The following is a 24,461-nucleotide window of genomic DNA, read 5'->3' as shown; positions in this document are numbered from 1 at the left end:
CCCCCAGCCCCATCATATTAAACATCTAAGTGACATGTAAGAATTTCAGCTTTCAGACGCTGTACAGTATTCTGGTACAGAACATTGCAAGTAAAATATCACTCCATTTCTTTTAGGATGAAAATATAAAATCCACATGTTCTCTTTATTTCTTCTATATAGATGTACACCACTTGAATAAAAGCACTCAAATTAAAAAGCTAATGCATGAAGATTTCCTTCACAGACATTTCAATGTGGAAAAAAAATCTTGAATTACAAATTGATAAAAATATTAATTAATTTTCAACTTTAACATATTTCTAAATGCACAGTTACAGATATTGTAAAAACAAAGAAAGAATCTGTGCTGCTTACTAGCTTTTGTAGTTGTTATTAATGTTTTATTCTGTACATATGGTCATTTTGTACAAAATATGAAATCTACTGTTTAATAGAGAACACTACATAAAACAAAAGTACATTATATGTACAATATTAAATGAAGCCATTTAGTACAAGTCTCACTTAAAGGACACTTGTCATGTTATTGTATTTTGGAAAGCATACATAAAACAAAAACTTGCAGAAATGTTGAAGTAAAGCCATGTATTAAAAAACAACAAATCACCAAAACATAACTTTGCTTTTTTTTTTTTTTTGTACTATTTCAGTAATTTGTGCCAGTTCTGTAATGCCAAAATTCTCAAAGCGATCTCACCGAGATATATATATATTTTCCTCAAACTGCCAAAAAGAAAATCTGCTTGGTGAGAGTTGCTCTTTAAAAAGGAAAAAAAGAAAAAAAGACAAACTCTTCCCATGGTGGTATATTTTACACTTTGCACACTCAACCAAACATTAACACACACAGTTCAGCAGACAAAGAAAAGAATTCAACCCTCCATAAACATCTCACGCAAACACTGAACACCCAAACCTAACAGACGGTTTCACAAAGCTAGCGGCTCTAGAATGATGGCAGTTCAAACAATGGTATACGGATAGATATGTATATCTATCTATTTAAATATCTGTTATCTATTTATACATTATATATAAAGAACATAGAAAAAAGCACCCTTCTATCCTTGGTAGAGGCGCATATTGGGACAACCTCTGTCAAGTGAAATGGGATAAACACACGTGGACAAATGACTTCGCCAAGCAGGACGGCTTCACCTGGGACCCTTAACATAAGCTTTAAACAAGCATAAACAGGAAGTGCTCAATAAGCAGTTGAATAAGCTGTTGTGCATGTCACACAATTCATAGACTTCAGCTGTATGACAGCAGATCAGATGCTGAGTTTAAGGGTCATGGGGGGGGGGGGGGGGGGGTGCATTCCCAATCACTACAATGAAGTGTTTATGTACATCGTTTTCAATGGAATCTAAAATAAAACAATGGAATTCACCAATGTATTTTATACATAAAGGCATTCTATGAAAGACCGTTAAAATAAAAAAAAATCATATTTTATATATAACAGTCCTTTGCACACTACATTGTGTTACATTTTCACTTAGATAGTGGCCAAATCTGAGAATCATTCTTTAATTCAACTACAGCCACAGTGCTTTGTCCGTGTCGTTGTATTCAGTGCATGGATACAGATGATCACAACTGCATTATGTGCATCACAAAGGAGAGTACTAGCTAGAAATAGCAATGGGCACAACCATTGTTTCCTCGGCCTTGTATAAATGGCATGCGAGTGTGTGTCTCTGGAATGCACAGCACTCGGCAGCAGCATTACCGGGGCTGCACAACATGTGCATTCGATCTATCACATCAATCTAGGTCAACTTCTTCACCAATTTACACTGCAACTAGGATTCTCATTTCATGATGACCCAAAGGGAAATCAACATTAAATTGTAGGCTGATACAAACAAATGTAATTTCAGTAAGAATCACTTGAAAATCCTAAATGTGTCCAATGGAAAAGAAAAAATGGCAAGAACAGGTTTCAATGCCATGCTGATATTAAACAGGTTTCAATGCCATGCTGATATTAAACAGGTTTCAATGCCATGCTGATATTAAACAGGTTTCAATGCCATGCTCATATTAAAATGGGTTTCAATGCCATGCTCATATTAAAACGGGTTTCAATGCCATGCTGATATTAAACAGGTTTCAATGCCATGCTCATATTAAAACGGGTTTCAATGCCATGCTCATATTAAAACGGGTTTCAATGCCATGCTCATATTAAAACGGGTTTCAATGCCATGCTGATATTAAACAGGTTTCAATGCCATGCTCATATTAAAATGGGTTTCAATGCCATGCTCATATTAAAACGGGTTTCAATGCCATGCTCATATTAAAACGGGTTTCAATGCCATGCTGATATTAAACAGGTTTCAATGCCATGCTCATATTAAAATGGGTTTCAATGCCATGCTCATATTAAAACGGGTTTCAATGCCATGCTCATATTAAAACGGGTTTCAATGCCATGCTGATATTAAACAGGTTTCAATGCCATGCTCATATTAAACAGGTTTCAATGCCATGCTGATATTAAACAGGTTTCAATGCCATGCTGATATTAAACAGGTTTCAATGCCATGCTCATATTAAACAGGTTTCAATGCCATGCTCATATTAAAACGGGTTTCAATGCCATGCTCATATTAAAACGGGTTTCAATGCCATGCTGATATTAAACAGGTTTCAATGCCATGCTCATATTAAAACGGGTTTCAATGCCATGCTCATATTAAAACGGGTTTCAATGCCATGCTCATATTAAAACGGGTTTCAATGCCATGCTCATATTAAACAGGGTTTCAATGCCATGCTCATATTAAAACGGGTTTCAATGCCATGCTCATATTAAACAGGTTTCAATGCCATGCTCATATTAAAACGGGTTTCAATGCCATGCTCATATTAAAACGGGTTTCAATGCCATGCTGATATTAAACAGGTTTCAATGCCATGCTCATATTAAAACGGGTTTCAATGCCATGCTCATATTAAAATGGGTTTCAATGCCATGCTCATATTAAAACGGGTTTCAATGCCATGCTGATATTAAACAGGTTTCAATGCCAAGCTGATATTAAACTGGTTTCAGTGCCATGCTGATATTAAACTTGCACTAGGCAAATGTGCAACTTGGGACAATCTTCTGCTTTTTAATAGAAATCTACCATTGTTTGAACTACCAGGATTTGAACTGCATTCTGGGGAAACTTATTGCTGGACTGGATTTAAAAAAAGAAGAAAAAGGTTTTGTTTCTGTGTAGAAGAAATTGGTATGGCACAAAAAGTAAGAACTCAGTCCAGAAAAGAGCTTTCTTTTCTCTTCTTTACAGCTTCACTCCGGTGGAACGAACAGCTTAATCAAACATGCCGGTTTTCTGCACAGAGTTTCCTTTATCTGCAGCAAACAACAAAAAGAAAATCTGCACAGTATTTTGGTACATTCTGCAGAACCCTTCCACCCTCAGCCAATTAAAAAAAATAAAAAAATCAAGCTTAAAATATTAAAATGTTACAATCTATACAAAATGAATAACACTAGTGTTGGCACTGGCAGCTATCCCTGGGCTGAAAGGTTCACTTCCAAATTCTGTTGCCTACACCAAATTGTTCCCTTACACAAAAAACAAACAAACACAGACGCACCATCGCGCTCAGGTTCTGCTTTCTACCTGGCTTTACAAGATACAAGAGTATTAGTCTTTTTTAAAATAAACAACAACAGACCAACTGAAAAGCAGACGGGTGTCAGATAACATTCAGAAAACATCCTGAGAAAGCAGAAACCTCAAAAGAGTAGAGCCCGGGTACGGTACAACTCGGGAGACACACCCCCCTGGTTTCCATGCCAATGTTTGACGTAACAGATTCTGCATTCTTTTTGTGCAGAGCAGAAAACCGGCGTGTCTGCCTAATGTCCATCATGAGTTGTCAATATTTCTTCAGCACGACGATGGGATTCCAAGGCTTTCACGGTGTAAATATCCTGAGGCAGCTCGGACTTGCGGCGCACCAGGGGGCGTTCCTTTCTCTGATCCCTCTGCAACTGCAAGAGAGGACAATTAGACCCCGGAATGAAGAGCGAATCCGTGCCCCAGCTTACCCAATCTAAAAGCAGCCACAATGGGGCCATGGCCAGTCTTGATTAAAACATCCTCCTAACCCCCTTCTCTACTTTATGAACCTACCACCTTTCAAACAAAATACAAAAAGGGCAGCATAGTAATACAACACCAGATATAAAAAGGCAGACCTGGTATGAATGAGAAGACAGAGCTGGCAGTTATTGGACAGAAGCACCACCACCACCACCACCAGTTAAGATCATCAATACAACCTGTTCTCAAAGGGCGTGCATGACCTCGTCACTCAAGGTGCTGTAGAGATATGGACCATCCCATTTTCAAAGCCATCCTGGGCACGCAGCAAATGACATTGACATACATACACACACACACACACACACACACACAATTCTGCAGCAATGGCAAGATGAGACTGTCAAACTTGTAGCCGGATTTGAAGCCAGGCAAACACTGCCACACTGAACAGCTCCACAAAGTAAAGTGAAAATGCAGTACATGGGAGTTAATGGAAACGAGCAACATGCTTGGGTGTGGCAGGTCACTCCACCCTCAGATGCATGCAAAACCTTGCATCCTACATAATGTAATTGATTCCAGTGCTCAGTCCTTGGCCTGCCATTAAGAGGCTTAGCGGCAGTTACTTTTATCATTAGAGGAGGTTCATATAAAACGTCAGAACTTGCTTTTACCTGAATAGCTTCTTCCTCTACAGTCTTTTTTAACATCTGAACATCTTCTATCAAGGGACCATCTGTCTCCATTGCTACTGGACTATTGAGGCCAGAGGAATCAACACACACAGTGTACTAATATAAAAGAAAAGCAAAATAAAAATGATCAGTCGCAAGCAAAGAGAAGGCCAGAGCACTCAAGAGGTTAAAACAAGAGAGAGAGAGAACTTAAAACGGAATGCAGAAACCATCTTCCATAAGTATACACAGTGGAAGAGATCACATTCACTGATGGGTGGAAGACTAAAAATGACCGTTTGAACCAGGATCATTTGTAGAAGCCTGGCAACTAAGATGAGGAAGAACATTAGTCTGAACTGAACAATTAGCATACTGCTGAAAATGATTCTTCTTCTTAAAATCGACGTGTAGCTACCTAATCAACCATTTAAAAAAAAAAGGGGGATTTAAATTATTCTATTGCCAGGAATAAAACAAAACCTGTATGTTCAAAAATAAAATGGCACATGCAGGCTAATTTATACCCACTGCTCATAATTCATGGAATACGCTTATTTTGGTAATGCGGTGCATTCAGTATGCGGTAGAAATGTACCTTGTCCTTGGGACACCAGTAACCTGCTTTGTACAGCTGGTGATAAACCTGCATTCTTACAGGGCTGCTAAAATATTATTCAGCATAGCCAAATCCCAGCCTGTTTGCATCACACACATGCTCCGAGACCATTGGGCCCTCCTCACACTAGACGCGTGAAGTGTAAAATTTCCTTCACTCACGGCGTCACACCAAACTGAAATCAACATGAGACACGCACTCCTGAGGCAGACGAGACAAAACCACTCTGTCCCTCGCTTCCCAGCCGGCTTGACTGCTCCCTGGGCCTCAATGCATTGCAGCTTTGTGCTCTCGTCACTCATCCCGTGTGAGGAGGACTGCAGCGATCTGTCCAGCGCCAGGGAGCGGGTATTGTGGGGTGATGGTCTTCCCTCATGGCTTTACTTGCCGTGTAGCTGTTCCTACTGTGACCACTGAAATGCACACAGCCCTGCCAGTGTGTCTGAAGCAATCAGGAGCCTGTGGCTGTTCAGTCCATAACTAACACATTCGGCTTGTTGCGTGAATTATGAGCAGTAGAATTAAAATAAAAATAATAATAATAATAATAATAATAATAATAATAATAAACTTCAAACTAAAATTTCGGCAGTATATATTTCCTTTAAGGAACAGACTTTGGTTGGGCGAGCATACTAACCTGCTCTGCACACTTGCCTCTCTTCCTCCCTCAGCCACCCCTCTTCAGCCTGTAACGTTTGTAGCCTTGTCCAAGCCCCAACGGTTTGTAGTTACAACTTTTCAAATCTCAAGATATTGTTTATTTATGGCTTTGCATTTTTTCAATTGCCAATATATTTTTTTTTTGGTGGATGAATAACCCTAACCAAGGCTAGAGAGGGATTCTGTAGTTTATTGTATGCATCTGTACTAATTAGATACAAGTCTGTGTAACTATGATGGCTGTTATCACAGATCTCCATTATCGCTAATTTTGGACCATAATCGTATTGCCAATTCTTATGGAGTAGTGAGGCTGTTTTATGAGGATTTATTTAGAAAAAAATAAAAAATATAAGGATTGCAGATAGAGAAGTCAACATAATATAATTTGAATAGTGCAAAGAACTAGCTTGGTTTGCTGTCACCCACCCACAGTTTTAACCTCACTCAATATCTAGGGTACAGTCAATTTCATTACAAATCAAACAGACAGCTTTAGTTACAACACATCGACATTTAAGGGATAAAATCAGGAGACACTTGCTTTAAACGTTTCCCCGATTAGTGTCAGTCTGGATGAAAAGCTGCAGAAACAGAGTACTTTAAAAAACAGGCAAATAAAATGTTCCTACACACCTGACCCACCTGCACCCTGCATACACACCTACCCCACCTGCACCCTGCATACACACTTACCCCACCTGCACCCTGCATAACCCCTGCCCCACCTGCAACCTGCATACACACCCCTGCCCCACCTGCACCCTGCATACACACCCCTGCCCCACCTGCACCCTGCATACACACCTGCCCCACCTGCACCCTGCATACACACCTGCCCCACCTGCACCCTGCATACACACCTACCCCACCTGCACCCTGCATACACACCTGCCCCACCTGCACCCTGCATACACACCTGCCCCACCTGCACCCTGCATACACACCTGCCCCACCTGCACCCTGCATACACACCTGCCCCACCTGCACCCTATATACATACCTGCCCCACCTGCACCCTGCATACACACCCCTGCCCCACCTGCACCCTGCATACACACCCCTGCCCCACCTGCACCCTGCATACACACCTGCCCCACCTGCACCCTTTATACACACCTGCCCCACCTGCACCCTGCATACACACCCCTGCCCCACCTGCACCCTATATACATACCTGTGGGTTTGATTTGGCTAGATTTTCTATCTTCACCCAGGCCTCTTCCCGTTCTTTTGATTTTAGTTTCTCTCTAGACCAAGCAAAACAAAAAAAGAGTGTTTCCGATTTTTATTCTCAGGACAGTAATTAAAAAAACTGTAAGCAACACCTGAATAATATTTCCCACAGTTGCTCTACAAATCTTCCCTGCGCTACTTAATCAGCTTCACTGGTTTAAGGGGTCTTGCAGATTTAATCTTGAACATTTTAAACCATCCCAAATGTTTTACTTTAGAACAGCTTCATGTTCAAATGCATGGAAAGACAGCAGATGCTTATGTTTAACGCACATGGTACAATAACTGATCAACACACAAAACAATGCAGCTGTAGACACAACTAACAGAACTCCCCTAGCAAGCCCCTTTATTAAGACAAATTGGCGCTCCGGATAATCGAGGTTACATTAAAATTAATTAACAAGACATTCATGCTGAACTGCTGAAAACAAATGACTGAACTCACTAACTTGCAATACATGAGCCTATGAGCCACATACAACGCACCTTTACTACAAGGCAATGAAGACCACAAAAGCAACTGCCAATATCTCTCATGAATAGAATATTCTACTTACTTATTTTTTTCTGCTCTAAACTGTTGAGTGCAATCATCAAACAGTTTCTGATTCATCTCCATAAAGAGCTTCAGAGCATTGTAGATCAAACCATGAATGGTCCTGTAAATGAAACCTTTGATGAAACCATAACAGTATTCATGCAGCCTCAACGAAAAACAATTAAAAAGAGCAAAGCACAGCTGCAAAGGGGCCAACAGGACTGGTGTGTCAAGAGTGCTGCCCCTTCAGTATGTGAGGATATCTATGCATTCATCCATCACATTATGGCTAGGGATGAAACATGCAGCCTCTCCACCCTGATGGAGGACCAGCACACTTCAATTACAGCGCTCCCTCGTTATTTCATGATCTAATAATTAACAGTTAGATCAGACTAAACTGCCATGTACTCCCCCCCCCCCCAAATGATTAACCATTTTCAATATTTCACTATTTTTCGATGTGCAGGTCAGATAGCCCTGTAGTGTATTGTGGTAAACAGTGCACAACAGGAAGTCAATTTTACATTGGTTTGAAAAATGCTAAAGCTGGCTGCACTGGACAAACAGAACACATTAAAAGTCATCTTACTTGTTCCAGTGAGTCTTTGAATTGCGGTACAGGGAGGGGAACATGATGGGCAAGATCTTGGCTGCATTGTCACTGATCAGACTCATAATGTACTCATTATTCCAATAGTACAATGCCCTTTCTGCCACCTAAACAAAAACACATTTCTTACCCTGTAAATACAACAGTCAACATGCAAGATACAACGGCTGGTAAAACTACAACACAAACGGGTTTGTAACACATTCACATTTATGGCCACTTGCTAGTTTAACATATATTTTAAAAACAGTTTTAGCACACAATAAATACCCTTTTTAATTCAGCATTCTGTCCTTGAACAGTTAATGTTCAGCTTGCACAAAAGAAAACTATAAATAATGTGGTTGCACACAAACTACTGTATTAAATGACATTTCTCTGCCTACAAGCAACACAGACAGGATGTTTATACAGGAAGTGTGCAATGCAGACACTGCTTCGCAGCTCTTATTGTGCGCTCTTTGCAGTAACACACACTGCTTTTGGGAGTGGTTTGTTTTTTCGTCTTTATTGTTTCTGCTCTCAGTAGAAAGAGTTGCCTGACTGCACTTCCGGTCTCCCTTCAATATTAAATCCTGGAACACAAACAGTACAAGTGCTGGCATTTCAGTGGCACATTTCTAAATAAGCTGACCACTGCATACTGCAGGCTTGGTGACGAACCTGAAAATGTGGACTGGAAACACATTTTGCCAGCTGTCTAAACAGAGGCTCCATGACCTTGACAAATTCTGAGGGTTCGATTACATCCAATATTTCCTCGAGTTCATTCAGATACATCACTTCCTTTGGACTGTGAGTCTTTGGCCAGTATTTTAGAAGTGCCATAACCACCTAAGATAAAAAAATAAAATTAAAAAAATTAAAAAACATTTCAGTTCTTAAATATAGTGCAAAAATATTTTATCCTCTCTAAATGTGCACCGTACATTATACCGTATTCCTTCGAATTTAAGACGGTCTCGAATTTAAGATGCAGCCCAGGTTTCCCACCCTTAATTTGAGGGAAAAAAATAAATAAAAGATGAATTTACAAAAATACAAGCTCAAGTACGCCTGTAAGAAAATGATGTAGAGAGACAGTTTGCAGGCATCTGCTATCACACACAGCATTACAGTTATGAGCTGCTTCTCATTCTCAGTCTGCTATCACACACACAGCATTACAGTTATGAGCTGCTTCTCATTTCCAGTCTGCTATCACACACAGCATTACAGTTATGAGCTGCTTCTCATTCTCAGTCTGCTATCACACACACAGCATTAAGGTTATGAGCTGCTTCTCATTTCCAGTCTGCTATCACACACAGAGCATTACAGTTATGAGCTGCTTCTCATTCCCAGTCTGCTATCACACACACACAGCATTACAGTTATGAGCTGCTTCTCTTTTCCAGTCTGCTATCACACACAGCATTACAGTTATGAGCTGCTTCTCATTCCCAGTCTGCTATCACACACAGAGCATTACAGTTATGAGCTGCTTCTCATTCCCATTCGTGATTACTCACACCCGTTTTTCTCCCTTTTTGTGAACTGTGATATTGCTTGGCAGGTTGAAAAATATTGTGGTCTGATCAGCATTTCTGCTCTGTCCAAGCTGGTACTGTTGGTTAGAATGGAGTCTAATAATGAAATGCTGAAACTGTACGCGCTTCTCTTCGAATTCCTCAGGAAGCTAATGACGCTTCTTTGACAGCCAGTCACGTTGCTGTTTGTTTACGCTGGCAGTCGCGTGTTTTGTTGACAAACTGGTTTCAAAATTGCATCTTAAATTGGAAGGAATAAAGTAAGTTATCTCTTCACTGAACTCGGGTTTAACTGAATCACGAACATATTTTAACTTTGGGATGATCTCTGAGCAAGCCCAAGCAAGGTGGAATTTCTGCAACAAGGTCAGTATAAAAATGACCACTAGGGATGCACTTTCTGCAACAGCGAGTCTGTCAAGAGATTTTGCATTAGAAATAGAAAGGGCTTCATATACTAAATGTTTTTCCCTTACAGTAAGACAGCTCTACTGATGTTGTCAAAAAAGTGTCATTAGCGAAACTTCCTTTTGCTCAACAGCACTAGGCGCTTCAGCTTTAATACCAACAGTGCTGTGCATCACTATGGTAAACACTTTTGGGAGCTTGCATGAGAACCTGCTCTCAGTCACTGAGGCTGCTGGTATTTATGGAGATACTGTACTACCAACAGAACAAGATATCAAACCAAAACTACACTCATAGTGTATAAAACACAAGCATGACTTCCTCTTTTACAAATACATAATCACTGAACGATAAAATTGTGTGTTTGGAGAATACTTTATTCTTTATTTTATTTTTATATAGCGCCTTTCATAGTGGACCACCATCACAAAGTGCTTTACAAGATATGAGACTAGGGTGTGTGAACTACGCATCGGTTACAGAGTCACTCTCAACAACGTCTCACCCGAAAGACGCAGCACAAGGAGGTTCAGTGACTTGCTCAGGGTCACACAATGAGTCAATGGCTGAGCTGGTATTTGAACCCGGGACCTCCTGGTTACAAGCCCGTTGATCACTTCAACCAGATGCAAATGTAGTAATCCTACATGAGGCCAAATATAGCACAGTGACAGCAGTCGGCTTATCTTAGAAGCAGAAGTATCTGCAATAAGGTCTGTACAAACAGGGCTGTCATTTTTAATAGCGTTCTATTTTAAGGCACAATATTTTTGTTTCTGCTTCAGCCTGCATCCAGAGATAAAGCACTTCACTGTCAGCGATTGCAATTATAGACGGGGGAAACCACCGCGAGGCAACTTGTCTACAGTGTTCTTAAAAAAAGAAGAAATTAAAAGAAAAGAAATTAAAGAAAGCTCCATCGTGTTTGTTTTACTGCAGTTCCAGCCTCCATGTTAATAAATCTGCTGCTCTCAGAAAGGTGTGAAACTCAGAAAGCGATCTTCCAATTTTAATAACCCTATCTGAACTTGCCTATAGATAAATTAGGTTGAACTTAGTAATTTTTGCGACTTGTTTCTACAATCTACGTAATATACAAGGAGTCAAATATAACAGCATGGATAGAATACACAAAGCAAGGTTGTGGGATCCAAGACAAGAGTTTAATTACAAAAGCAAAAACTCAGTAGGGAAATAAATACCTTGCAACTCAATCCTGGAAGTAGATTCTCTACATTTACAGCGAAGGCTTTGGTATTATAAAGTTGAAGAATGGTCCTAGCACACCCTTTCGTATTTTACTACTCATCAGCTAAATATCTTTTGCTACAATAAAAAGAATCACATTTATTTTTCTAATTTATTCGATGCTGCCAGGATGCCTGCAAGTAGATTTTGTTTTTAAATTACATATAAATAGTAGAATTCAGATAAAATACACCTGTGTGTAACACTGTCACAGCCAGGCGAATTTCATGGTCTAGTGTCACACCGCAGGAAAATGTTAAAACCATTACAGGCCTGTCTCATTTCCTCCCATTGTCTCCAGCTGTACCGAAGCCATTTCAAGACCTGTGCATTACCACTCAAGAGATACTTTCACTAACCTTAGGCACGAGAGGGTTGTCCAGTAGTGTACTGTCATTTAATGTGTTATCTGACACGCCATGGTAGCCAAAGAAACCAGAAACACAATTACTGTATATAAACCAGCTAGCTTCCAATACCATTATGCTTGTGCCAAAGCACTTCACTTAAATGATTTTGTTAAACAGAACATGGAAATAGTTCTGATTAATTCACCCATATTAGACATTCACAATAAGTACTGTAGCAAATGCATACAAACTGGCTTTGGCACTCGCAAAGCCAGATGATAAATCCTACTTTTTATTCAAGAACGGATGTATCTGATATTAATTAAAACATCTCAAAACTGCATTAGGAAAGAGAAGAACAAAACCAAACCAGAAACAAACTTACTGGTTCAGTGAGTGTGCTGTCCTTCTCTAGAAACTGAACCACACAGTATGCCAGCTAAAAGAAAAAACACAAGCAATATTAATTGTAAAAGTCCAGCAGTACATACAGTACTGTATATTACAGCAGTAACTGTAGTCTAGCACTTAGTCATTTAAAAAAATAACATCTGCAAAATCAAGCAGCTAGACACAATGCTAATCTCATCTATATAAGCTTTCCTATCATTTTAATTTGATCAAATTCCACCCTAGACATTTAAAGCTGTTTTTAAAAAAGGTACCAGTGTGAGTTTAATGCCATTTGTGTGAGGCCACACTCTATCCACAGATGTTAGAAGAGTGGAGCATTACTTAAGGGGTAAGACTCTGCCTGACTGAGGTGAATGTGCATTTCAGTATTGTCCAGATAGAATGTTGCTAGCCAATCAGAGTGCTCCCTCAAACCATGCAGTTGCATAACCCTAAAGATACTCATTCAGCACTGCAGTGCAATGAAGAACTGATGGGAACAGACAGCAGGCCACGCTGACAGAAGCACACCAAGGTACGGGTTCCTGTCTGAGATGCACAGGATCAATACACATGGAAAGAATCCCATGGAAATGCTACATGCTGTGGGTTTTTATTTTACCATGTGCAGTCTCTCATTTTAATAGTCTTTACTCCAAGAGAAGGAATAGAATTCAGCAACTAATAGCATGAAGTTATTGTGCACAAAAAAGGAAGCGGTTATATTCTTTCAGTTGAAATAAAATGCCGTTTCTAAACTTTCGGCAATCCAAGGATCCTGCAGTGAAAAGCCCAGTCATGGCTTATTTATTTGCATTACCTGTGGATGGTAGACACTAAGTGACTTGACTTTGTGCAAAGGCAGCAAAACTTTCAACAGGAAAATCTTGTGTTCCTCTTTTAATGGCAAGGCAAATCCATTGATTATACTGTAAGGAAAACAAACACTAAATTAGATACAATTTCCCACACTTTCCTGAGCTGATTGTTATATATCTGAAGCTGATTAAATGACCTTGGTCCTCCTTCCATCTTCTTTATTGCAGAACTGTATTTTAGCACTTAAGAGTACACTTGATACATTATGCATCATTCTCGGTTGCTAAGATCAAGCTCCAGAGTTACACAACCGTTTCAGCTGCTGATTCTTAGATTCGACAACTTCTTTCTACGGTGGCATGAGGGCGAGTAGTGGAAGTCTAAAAACCACAAGTTATAATAGAGGATAAAATTAGAATGCAGGAAGAAACGCTGCTGTCAATACCTAATGCATGTGAACAACTGGCAGAGGAATAAACAAAATACAAGACACCCGAGCAGAGAGACGTCAGAAAACAAAACACAATGAATGGATTCAGAGTCGAGTGGAAACAATCAATGGACTGGAAGAAATAAATCAGCTACAAAGCTCTCCAATGCAACAACAACTTTTTTTATTTCCATATTAAATATGGAAGACGGCAGAGTTTTTAATATCAAATCTTCGTGCCATTTAGGCAGTTACAGCAGAACAATTTGTTTGTGTATTGCAGGTAAACTGAACCTAGTTTTACTTCCTGACAAAAACAACACAGAAGGATACTTGCACTATTTTAAAGAGAGCAAATACAGTCTGCTCTCTTTAAAATACTTCACATCGTGCCGTATGCTTTATGCGTGCTTTTTGTCCCTAGTGACCAATTCAATTACAGATCTTCAACTTACTCAAATTGGTCAAGTTCAGACACAAGTAAGCATTTTGTAACAGATGATTAAAGACACACATCTCTATTATACAATAAAGCATTTGATAAGCAATAGTAACCATCCTACCTTCCCAAAATTTCCAGTAATTCTGCTATACCATTGTGATGTTCCGTTTCATAAATAAACCTAGAAAACAAACATACTTGTAAAACAGCATGAATTTGAGCCCATAAAATTTTAAGTTTTCAGTTTCTTTCGGGATACAGCAGTAGACTAAACCAGAAATTAAAACAATCACAAACACTGCAATACATCATACATTCTGCAACTCATACATTACTGCTATATTATGCATTGTGCTTCTTAATGTTTTTTTTATAAAAAGGACAAGTGGATTAGTAGCAGTTACCCTTTTTGCTTTTTTGAATGCCAAAAATGGTGTCATTGATTTTGTATGAGCCTGAGCATCAATTAAAAGAAAGATAACTGATTGAACAAATCCTCCGATTCTTACGAATTACTAAAAAGCAGGGTTTTGTGATGCAAGTTCAGGAAGCACCAAGTATGAAACCCTGAATCCCTATTCACAGAAACTGGCAGAATAACAGCCAACACATGTGCAATTCTCCAGCACATCCTCTAGGGCTGTGCTAGAAAGGGCACAAGCGACACAGAGGACCCATTCCTTGCTGGTATTCAGTGCTGCTTCATTGTCATGCTCGGCTGTGCACTCACCTATAAAATATATTATTGATCTGTTTCCTGATGTACGCACGCAGCCCCAGAAACTTCCCATAGATCCTATGCAGTGTGGTTTTCAGGAAGTCTCTCTCACGAGGGTCTTCACTGTCAAACAGGTCTAGAAGCTACACAGGAAGAAAACGCACAATTATCTCAATAAATTGACATGAAAGCAGAACTCTTTCACAATAGATTCAAAACGGACAGTAACAGTTTTTGAAACCTTACCTGCATTACAAATTTCTGGTCGATATATTTTTTTGCGATATTTGGTTGGAAATCTGGAGACTCTAAAAACCGAAGGAAAAATTCATAGACGAGCTACAAAAAAAAAAAAAAAAAAAACACAAAAAATGATTCATATAATATAAAAACACCACAACACAAGCAGTTTCAGTTTAAAAGAAATGACTCATTTAATAGAAAAACACCACAATGAAACAGAAATCTAGGAAGAGTCACAGTGAACTTCTTAGGACGTGTTTCTCCACTGATCTATTAACCCACAGTAGGGAGCTGGCAGCTGCAGTACCTGTAGATGTGGCCATGCTGCTTCCAGCGTGGGCTCATCCTCTTCAGGGTCGAACTCTGCCCCTGTGGGGTTGGATGAGGGGGGTAACGTTCTGAACATGTTCACTGCAAACTGAGACAAAACAGAAAAAACACACATGAGAAGACCAGACATTTACAAACTCCCACTGCTTTGCAAAGCATGCTTGTGGGAGAACCTCTTGGGGCTAGACATTTCTGTATATTAAAGCTGCTCTACATTCACAATATAAATCCCAAAATCGTGTTTTACTAACTAGGCAACTGAAAATCAGTGACTGGTAAAGTTTTATTTAATTATTTATTAATTTTAAGAGCTTTAGTGCTTTAAACAAAACAGCTTTAATAAAAACTTCCTTTTGATGACAAACACTGTTCCTGATGCTGTAAAATGTAGTGAGGAACAGGACTAATCTCTGTAGCCTCGTCATTAACCACAGAGGGACTTGCATTCATCAGCAACTTGGATTTCACTTCAATAATTCACTGTTTCTTTGTAGAAAATGGGTAAAGTCCAACATTTATAGAAGTAACTATAATAGAATTTGAAAGTGTAATGCAGGACAGCCAGCCTCCTTCAGGTGTTACTGCCTTCTCGAATATAACATTCTCTCTCTACACTCCATTTCATTAAGACTCACTGACCTGAGCAATCCAAATCAGATGCAAAGTGTCATGTGAACACAGGGGCTGAGCTGAGAATAACAGAAATCCTTTAATTCTGCACATTAGGGCAGCTGGGACCAGAGTCACACTGCAGCCCCAAAGATTAGCACTGGCCCTTAGCAGCATGAACTCATTCCCCTGCAATACCATTATCTACCTTTGAATTCACACCGCAGCGTTTACTTTAATTTGGTAAAAATAGCTGCAACAGTAATTCACAGTAATACTGTACTTATCAAAAACAATCTAATGAAATCAGGCAAATAAACAGTGTGTAAAATCCTTACCTATATGCTCAAATAATTTGAATACCATAAAGCCTGAACACGTCCCAGAATGGGAACTGTGGGAAATAGACTAATAAAATAAATACATCCCTTCTTGTTCTTCGTAGCCAACATTGACTTTGTTCTGCAAGGGAAGGATAGCTTGCATGACAGTCTTCACTAACAAAGACATGCTTCTGCCAGAGTAGAAGCCAATAAGCAGATACATAAATTGGCATTTGTATGAAACATGAGGCTTTGATGCCAAGAGTGGTACTTCAAAGTCAATTCATATTCTAACAAGAAAAAAAAACAAAAAAACAAAAAAACAAACAAACAATCTAACGGTGGACAGCATGTGTTTATTTCACAGTGGTTAATATAGTTCCTCTGTTTGCATTGATCTAAGAAATGAAAGTACATAGGCTATGATCTGAAAGGGATTGCTATATTTAAATCTTGTACAGTCAAGTCTGCCAAGCAAGAAAATGAACAACGATAAAATCAAAAGGGCTGTGATTCGTCTGCTTAACGGGGTTATCTTACGATTTTGCGTGGCTGACTGCAGCTATTGAATAAATCCTTTACAGGTACACATAAGCGGGTTGGTTCGCATGGGATCCAGCCATAGGAAACGCTGTGCAGTGCGTCGTCTTCAGTTTGCACACACTTACCACGTGAACGGCCTCCGGGTAAATGGGCTCTGTGATGACATTGCGATTGTGCGTGATGTATTCCACCATCTCACTCAGAGCTGCCCTTTTCACCTCCTTCCACTTTAAGTCACTTAAAGGGTCCGAGACAAAATCAAACAGGACGCAGCACTGCCGCAATTTCTGAACAAACAGCTTCTCTTGCTCCGCAGGAGGGGCATCTACAACATTAAGAATTACAAAAATGAAATGTAATTAAATACGAAAGAAAGAAAGAGAGAGAGAGCTTGTGCATTTCAGTCATTTACCACCACAGCGCTAAAACATCTGAGTCACAGCCTACAGTGAGCCGTGCAACAGGCATTTTATGGAGGAGTGTTTGTCGTTATTTTTAAGAAGGAACACATTTCTATCCCTGTCCAAGGGACTTTTCTGTTAAACATTCATTAACCCTTTCAACACTGCAAACACGAACAAAGGGTTAAGAAAAAGAACTCAAAATTGCCACGTAACTAATCTATTAAGAAATCACACACCCGTGCTATATTATTTTCTCTCAACACTCTTAAGAACATTAACACATGTCAGCTTAAACACATGGCTGTGCATAATGACTGTGCAAGTGCTTGCTGTGAAATCATGGAAATCTCCACTATAGGATATATTTCCCCACATAGAGCTACACGTTATTACTTCCTAAATAAAATTAAAATAAAACAAAAGAAAACTGTTTTAGATTTGAATAGCTCTTTAAAATGAATTCTGTGAAACGCAATTTGCCCCTTACAAGTTAACCGTTACAAACTGAATTGACACCTTGTAGCTGGAGCCAGAAGCACACCAGAAATTAACAGAGTATTTCATCAAAGCAGGCTACACTCAATTACAGTTTTCTACAATGTTGCTGGGAAACAGCCATGTCACAGACCTCTGTTTCTGCGGAGAAGGTGCTGAATGACAGGTCCTGAAGATTGCTGTGCTGCTCCCCCTTTCTGCAAGATGGAAGCGGCAGTGCGAACGTTCCAATATCCGAACAGGTTTCACATACCAGGCGCACTCTTTGCTCTTTTCATAGAAGTGTGCCAAACCCACTGCCTGGAATGTGTTTGACTGATTAAATCACATCCACACCATTCTTTATGCAGTGTAAAAGTGTAATGACTAAGTAGAGACTTATTTTCAAATAGTATTGCATATAGTTTTACTGTAAATAGTATGATGTTGTGTTGCGCAAAGTGACACTCTTGGAAATCAAGATCTCTCTCTTTATTGCTTGATGATTTAATATTATCATAGCATTCAGATTACGAGAACAGGTTTATTTGGGGTTGTGAAAAGCGTTGAATTCATGACAAAGGCTCTAGACAATAAGCATTCCCTAAATCTCTACAGAACCAGGTTCAGCAATGCTTGCCAGATTGCCCATGGCAATAAAATGTGGACTGCTAGTCCGAATTATAAATCAAGAGAGGTGATCAAAAAAAGTTATTTAATTAAAACTACAGTACACAGTTCCAGCAGCGTCACATGATGAAACACAAGATCTCCTATACCATTTTAGGTGAGAGAAATATCCGTTTGCACGCCTTACTTTCAGGTATGTTTGCACTTCCTGGGTCATTTCCCCAGCAAAGCGGAACCGTCTACACACTTCCAATGCCTCTGTCCGTCTGTATGTCTCACCTGAAGACTGAACCTGACTTTCATGAGCTAAAAACCCTTTAAATGAATAGCATGTTTTCACACCATTATTACAAGCTGTGCCACAGTCACAAGAGTGACAAAAGACAAAAATCACACTAGGCATGAACTTTTTATAAAATCAGCAGAATAAAGAGCAACCACATAACCTGCGTCAATGTCAAGTCAAAAGAAAGAGTTGGTCTGTGTGCTGTATAAATGTTCAGATCAATTTAGAAATGGAAACTCAAGTCTTGTGTTTTCAAAAATGAATTCCAGAAACTGTTTGCAGTCATAGAACCACCAATTGTATAAATATTACTTCCAGTAGCACAAGGGATGTTTCATAATCGGTGTATCTGTTATATCGTGACAGGGAAAGGATTAAACTGTTATTGGCCTAACTGCAGTAGTTTATATTTTCTATTGGGGTCAGTGTACCACACAGGCAAAGGTGTCATTACACCTAAATGTTTAAATGAAAACTGACTAAAAAGGCTTGTGAATGTTTTGAAATGTTGAAAACACACACTCATGGTTTACTTACAGTAGATGAGAAACAATTTGTCAGACAGACTAAAACTGATTGTATAAATTTGTGACAGGTAAGCATTTTATGCTGTACACAAATAAATTAATTGTGGATTACCTTTAAAACATTCATGATGTAGGCCCTATGCTACATCATCCCAGCTTTTAATTCTTTATGAAGTGAATAAGCTCACCAAGAAATGAATATTCTGCAGTATTGTACTTTCAACACACAAAGAACGTCCGATTTCAGGAGCTAAAAATCATCTGGGATGCTCCAGTGTGTACCAGAAAGCTACCTACAGCACCAGGCTTTATCCACATGAGAATGGATGAGGTCAGACATACAATCAGCTCCCTTACTGCAACAGGAGCATCTAAGGTATCGATTCCGAGTATCGACAATTTCTCCATATATTGTTCTAAAGCTTCTCTAAGACTAATCCTAGTAATTAAACTTGTGATTTTTTTTTTTTTTTTTTTTTTTACAAAAACACAAAGACATTTTCATTTCCTAACAGAACCCAAAATGAACTAGTTTAAAATACAACGACACACCATTTGCAAAGTTTCATGGTAATTGGAGAAGCAGTCCTCCAGATAAATGCTAAAATGTGTGACATACAGATGCACACACTCCCCTGTAACTCCATAGGGGATTCTCTATCCCGTAATAATGTTAATATAGGGTTCAAGAAACTTGGACAAGCAGTTCTGCAGACAAACCAAAAACCCACTGTGTAAAGCACACACGTGCCAATGCACTGGTCCTCTGTAATGAGTGGGGCACTGCCCGAAATAAAACTAAAAGCACTTGCAAAGTCAGCCGCTTGTTCCACCTGCAGGTTTCACTGCAATGTATTTATATGCAACTACCTGTAACCAACGTATTCCAGTCTTAAATGAAAGTTTTTACTTTCAGATGCTAACTTTGTTAAATCTGTGTTTAATACAAGGTTTCCAAGGTTGCAGCACAACACTGCCTGCCTGGTGAAGGGTCAGCACATGTTTTTATAGGAAATGGGAAGTGAAGCTAAAACTTTTTCTACAGGAAATATGCCAGGTCAAGGACACAAGTTTAGAACCCCCCCCCAGCTTTCCAAAGGATATCCTCCAGCTGAACTTACGGAGTTGGGTGGTGCTGTAAATACAAGTCAGCAGTGTCTCTACAACGTTCTCCAAAGTGACAGTGCCTCAGATCGCTCCATACTGTTTCAGCGAGTGCACTGTGAAAGTGTCTCAACAACCAAAGCACTCGAATGGCATGTTTGAAAGTATGGGGACCTTGTGCTGCATTTCAATATGAACCATGAACTGGGCTTTGAAATCACATCTCATATCTCTTTAGGGAGGCCACCAGCCTGCAGTCTACAATCCAATACACAATATACAAAAGCACAAGCAAACAGGACTGCAAACCCGACACTTACTTTTCATGACTAAATCAACATACCAATGTTTACAACATTTAAGCAGCAGCCTTAATCATTAGTGAAATCATACCAATATATGTATAATTTATGTAAGGTTACCAATGAAAGTTGCTGTTTTTTTCCTTTCAAATTAATAAAACAACCACACATTCTGCACATGATTGATAAACAGCCCTGCTTACACCATGTGCTGCTTCACACTTACAACAATGTGAAAAGGTGTGTGCTGACATGACATGAGTTACCTATCACAGCGGTGCAAGCGTTTCACTCAAAAGCAGGCAGTGTATTTACTGTATTAACAAAACAGGCAATAGAAATAAAACTAGTCCAGTAAGGCATACTCTCAGGAAAGTTTGTTCCCAGACATAAAAACAAACAAAAAAACCCAAACAGAATGAAAACATGTACTTAAAAACCTGCCAGTTTAACTGAGACTTCAATCCGTTACACACACACTCCAAGTGCACAAAATACGATCCTATTGTTGTGCAACACACAGTTCTGTTTAAACATTTCCTTGCTTTTGAGCTGCACAGACACCCCCTGTGGCCAGATGAACTTGCCCTTGTCTGTAACACTAACCACAGTGCTCAGCTGAGAATGCACTGCCCAGCCCCCACACGCTACCACTTGAGGGCAGTGACTTCACTTCCTTTGACATCACCAGTGCTTGGTGGGGGGATGGGGAAACGAAAGGCAGAAAGCAGTAAAACCAGCTTTTAGCTGTGCATGCAGTGCTTCGGCAAACCCTGGCATTCATTAACTAGCAATACAAGAACACAAGCTTCACAGTTCGTACCCATATATCCTGAAGACAAAAAAAACAAAAGCACAAAAACACACAGAGGAAACAGCTTCCCGTTCGGCTCATCCAGAACCACAATAGCCCCTGTAGAAGCAGAACATATATGGCAACAATCTATTCTTACAGACAATACAGGGGGAAAAAGCACTCACCTCTGAAGTGCATAAGGGCCACTGGAAGGAAAGGCCCATTGGTATTAACTGCATCCATTATCATTCTGCTGCCAGCTTTATTACATGTCAACATCCGTGCTCTACCAGAAAGACAATCCTCTCCTCAAGGCAAGGAAGCAGCCTCCATTTTAGCACAAAACCAGACCAGAAAATGAAGCTCCCTGCCTGCTGGAGGGAACTGGCTAGTTAGTGATGTCACCAGCCAGGGGTAAGCCGATTGGCCAGGCACAAACTACATTAACATGACACCAACAAACTGCAAAATGAAAACTCCTGGTGATTGGCCATCACACAGTGAATAGGCAGTACATTTAATCAGATTAACACTCTACCTCCATTCATCTGTGACTTCAAGCACTGGCTTCCTCCCACCCCGAGGAAAGGGATCGAATGATTCAAACCCTTTTACTGGGTGCAGAAAATACTATGCAGAGCTCATCCTATTAAACCTGAATGACAACGACCGCAATTCCTGCTTTGCTCCGGTTTCTGGCATTTACTCCAGAGCAAGAGGAGGCTGAACAGCAGTTTGAGTTGTGCTTCTCTGTCTTTTTAAATACACGGTAAATTATTACACAGCACAGAGTATTGGATGGATGCAACAAGTGAACTAACATTCTGACATCGTCATTTGAATGTTTAGTAAATTGCATTTTTTAAAATGTCTGGTACTGAAACAAAAACTACATTTTAGGAATAATTAAATATTTAAAAAGTAAATAAAATGTCAGTTCCACTAATAGAACATTCAGTACACTAACCCTTCTGTCGCCCCTTTTTAAAAGGTGGAGTCCATTTCATATTCATTAGGGTTTGATGAAAATAAGCCAAGCTTGCACTGTTAATAGAATCATGCACAGCTGATTTGTCCAGGCTGATCTACATAACAGCAGGGAGTCCTTCACTTTGTGTAGCCCTCTACAGGGACTTTCACACTACAACAATCTCTTATTTTTTAAAGCAACCACTTTAAGTTTTGTCATTCTAAGCTGTGCTGAAAGACACCAAACAAGAATCTTACAAGCTGTACCACATTTGGCCGACGTACGCAAGTCTGTAAATATCCATGTAAATATAACGTCTCCTATTTACATGTTTGAAAGATCAATAAGTCTGAGACAAAAAAAAAAAAGTAACTTTGCAGCTCAGTACATTTGCTAGTCTCAAGAAGCATAGGATGCAGATCAGTGAAAACAACGTTCCACACTGTTGCACCATCGCTTCCGTATACCCATCTGGATTCCCATGATATTTAAACAAGTATAGCATTTTAATAGATAGTCATTGAAGACGTTCTGTTGGACAAACGTTGCAGCATTGTGCTTTCAAATAATGTGCAAGAATATTTCAGTATATGTTGGTTTTGTTTTGTATATTTCTCCTGTAATAACTGTCACCCATTTTTCAAATACACATAGTAAACATATATCTATGTCCATATATTATTGGGTGACTAGCAATGACCAAAAGGAAGTACCAAGTCCAGATTTCAAGAAAGCAGACAGTGTGTATGAAATAAATCTGAAGGTTGATTTTGCAAGGGTAGCTTATACATTAATCAAGAACCAGGGTTCTGGAAGGAGAGTTCAAGAGTAGCCCTTTGAGTTCTTGTTCCTGACCACATCACTGTAGAAGATGAACCCTGTGCAGTCTGCAACAAAGGCCTGGAAACCACACCACACCTATTTTGGATCCCAGCCCGACAAGCACAGCTGGAAGCTAAACTTCTGACCTTTTTTGGAAGCGCAGGAGAAATGCACTGGTAGTAGAGCACCAGTATACAGAATGGTTCCCCTTCAGCTCATACTGGGGCACTGACCTAAACAGTGATCGAATGATTCAAACCAAATACTACTGTCCTTTAATAATGACTGAACACAGCAGACAAGGTATTAGGTGGCAGTGTTAGGATCCTTGCATTTGTAAGACACACAGTAGCAAACTGAAAAATCCAACGATCAGGTGGAATCAGAATAATTTTTGCTGCAGTCAGAGTCAGACACTCACTTTGCATTGTGTTGCTGTCACAGTTAAACAGTAGAGATTACGTAAATGCAGAAAAGTCACCGTTTTATTTGGTTCAACCTCAACCGTTTGATACTAATAGTTTACAAGAAATGACAGATACACTCGCGGGCCTGTGCACCTTTGAAACGAGGTTCATACACAGACAGGAAGCCACACCAGGGCTTTATTAAGTTACGTCAGTAACCACAGGTAGAAACTGAACAAGCGGATGATTAGAAGTGGCACAAACAGACAGTAGGAGCAGTTTAACGAACATTCATTTTTTATTACAATTTTACTGGGATCACTTATGTTTGATCACAAAATAGCCTTAGAGGAACACCTGCTGCAAAAAGGCTGCAAACAGAAATGGCTTTCTGACTGGATTAAGCATGCATATTTCAATACTCCAAGCAGCAGTACTATGTGTTTTACTGTAGCACTAGAACCACACAAAGCCTAATGTAGCACCTAAGTAAGTTTGCCAAGTGTCACCGGCTGTGCTAATCTTGAGCACATCAGGGAAGACTCGCTGCCTCAGAGAAGTATGTTCGTAACATACTGCCCAGACAACAGCAGACAAAATGCAAAATTAGAGCAATCGTTATTATGAAAAAAGTAGATCAGAATGACCGGCATTTAATATGCTAACAAAGTGTAATCACAACTGGATAAGCGGTTCTGCAGATCCAGCCAGTGCAGTAAGCTGTACCTGACTGTGATCTACTGCATGCACAGAGTATGGACACTGACACTGATCCAGCACGGGACAGTATCAGAATTCTAGGGATGATGTTACTCTGCTCATACTGGCCCACAATCTTATGAGAAAGATACGTTTACACAAAGCTTTGTTTAAAGAATGGTTTTATGAAATCACTTAAGATATTTGTTAAACCTTTACAGACTGTTGTT

At 39.6% G+C, this 24,461-nt stretch overlaps 1 protein-coding gene across 7 annotated transcripts in view; it reads right to left on the bottom strand.

Moving 5' to 3' along the window:
- Positions 1-2,966: 2,966 nt before the first annotated feature.
- Positions 2,967-24,461, bottom strand: part of LOC121329871 (serine/threonine-protein phosphatase 2A 56 kDa regulatory subunit gamma isoform) — a 31,991-nt gene continuing 10,496 nt past the window's right edge. The window contains exons 1-14 of one of the 7 annotated variants that reach the window (XM_041275837.1): positions 21,519-21,712; positions 16,936-17,135; positions 15,313-15,423; positions 15,009-15,101; positions 14,775-14,905; positions 14,166-14,225; positions 13,174-13,282; positions 12,346-12,399; positions 9,089-9,259; positions 8,405-8,532; positions 7,832-7,933; positions 7,213-7,285; positions 4,748-4,870; positions 2,967-4,024 (exon numbers count right to left, since the gene is read on the bottom strand). In XM_041275837.1, the coding sequence (XP_041131771.1) occupies positions 3,890-4,024; positions 4,748-4,870; positions 7,213-7,285; positions 7,832-7,933; positions 8,405-8,532; positions 9,089-9,259; positions 12,346-12,399; positions 13,174-13,282; positions 14,166-14,225; positions 14,775-14,905; positions 15,009-15,101; positions 15,313-15,423; positions 16,936-17,135; positions 21,519-21,612 (1,584 nt within the window). In that variant the 5' untranslated portion in view covers positions 21,613-21,712 and the 3' untranslated portion in view covers positions 2,967-3,889. Of the gene's footprint in view, positions 4,025-4,747; positions 4,871-6,579; positions 6,620-7,212; positions 7,286-7,831; positions 7,934-8,404; positions 8,533-9,088; positions 9,260-12,345; positions 12,400-13,173; positions 13,283-14,165; positions 14,226-14,774; positions 14,906-15,008; positions 15,102-15,312; positions 15,424-16,935; positions 17,136-21,518; positions 21,713-24,461 lie in introns of those variants that run through there. The other 6 variants (XM_041275838.1, XM_041275841.1, XM_041275835.1 and 3 more) reach the window with 6 other exon arrangements.

Source organism: Polyodon spathula, chromosome 17, assembly GCF_017654505.1.
Source record: "Polyodon spathula isolate WHYD16114869_AA chromosome 17, ASM1765450v1, whole genome shotgun sequence".
NCBI lineage: Eukaryota > Metazoa > Chordata > Actinopteri > Acipenseriformes > Polyodontidae > Polyodon > Polyodon spathula.
This window is presented reverse-complemented; position numbering and strand designations above follow the sequence as displayed.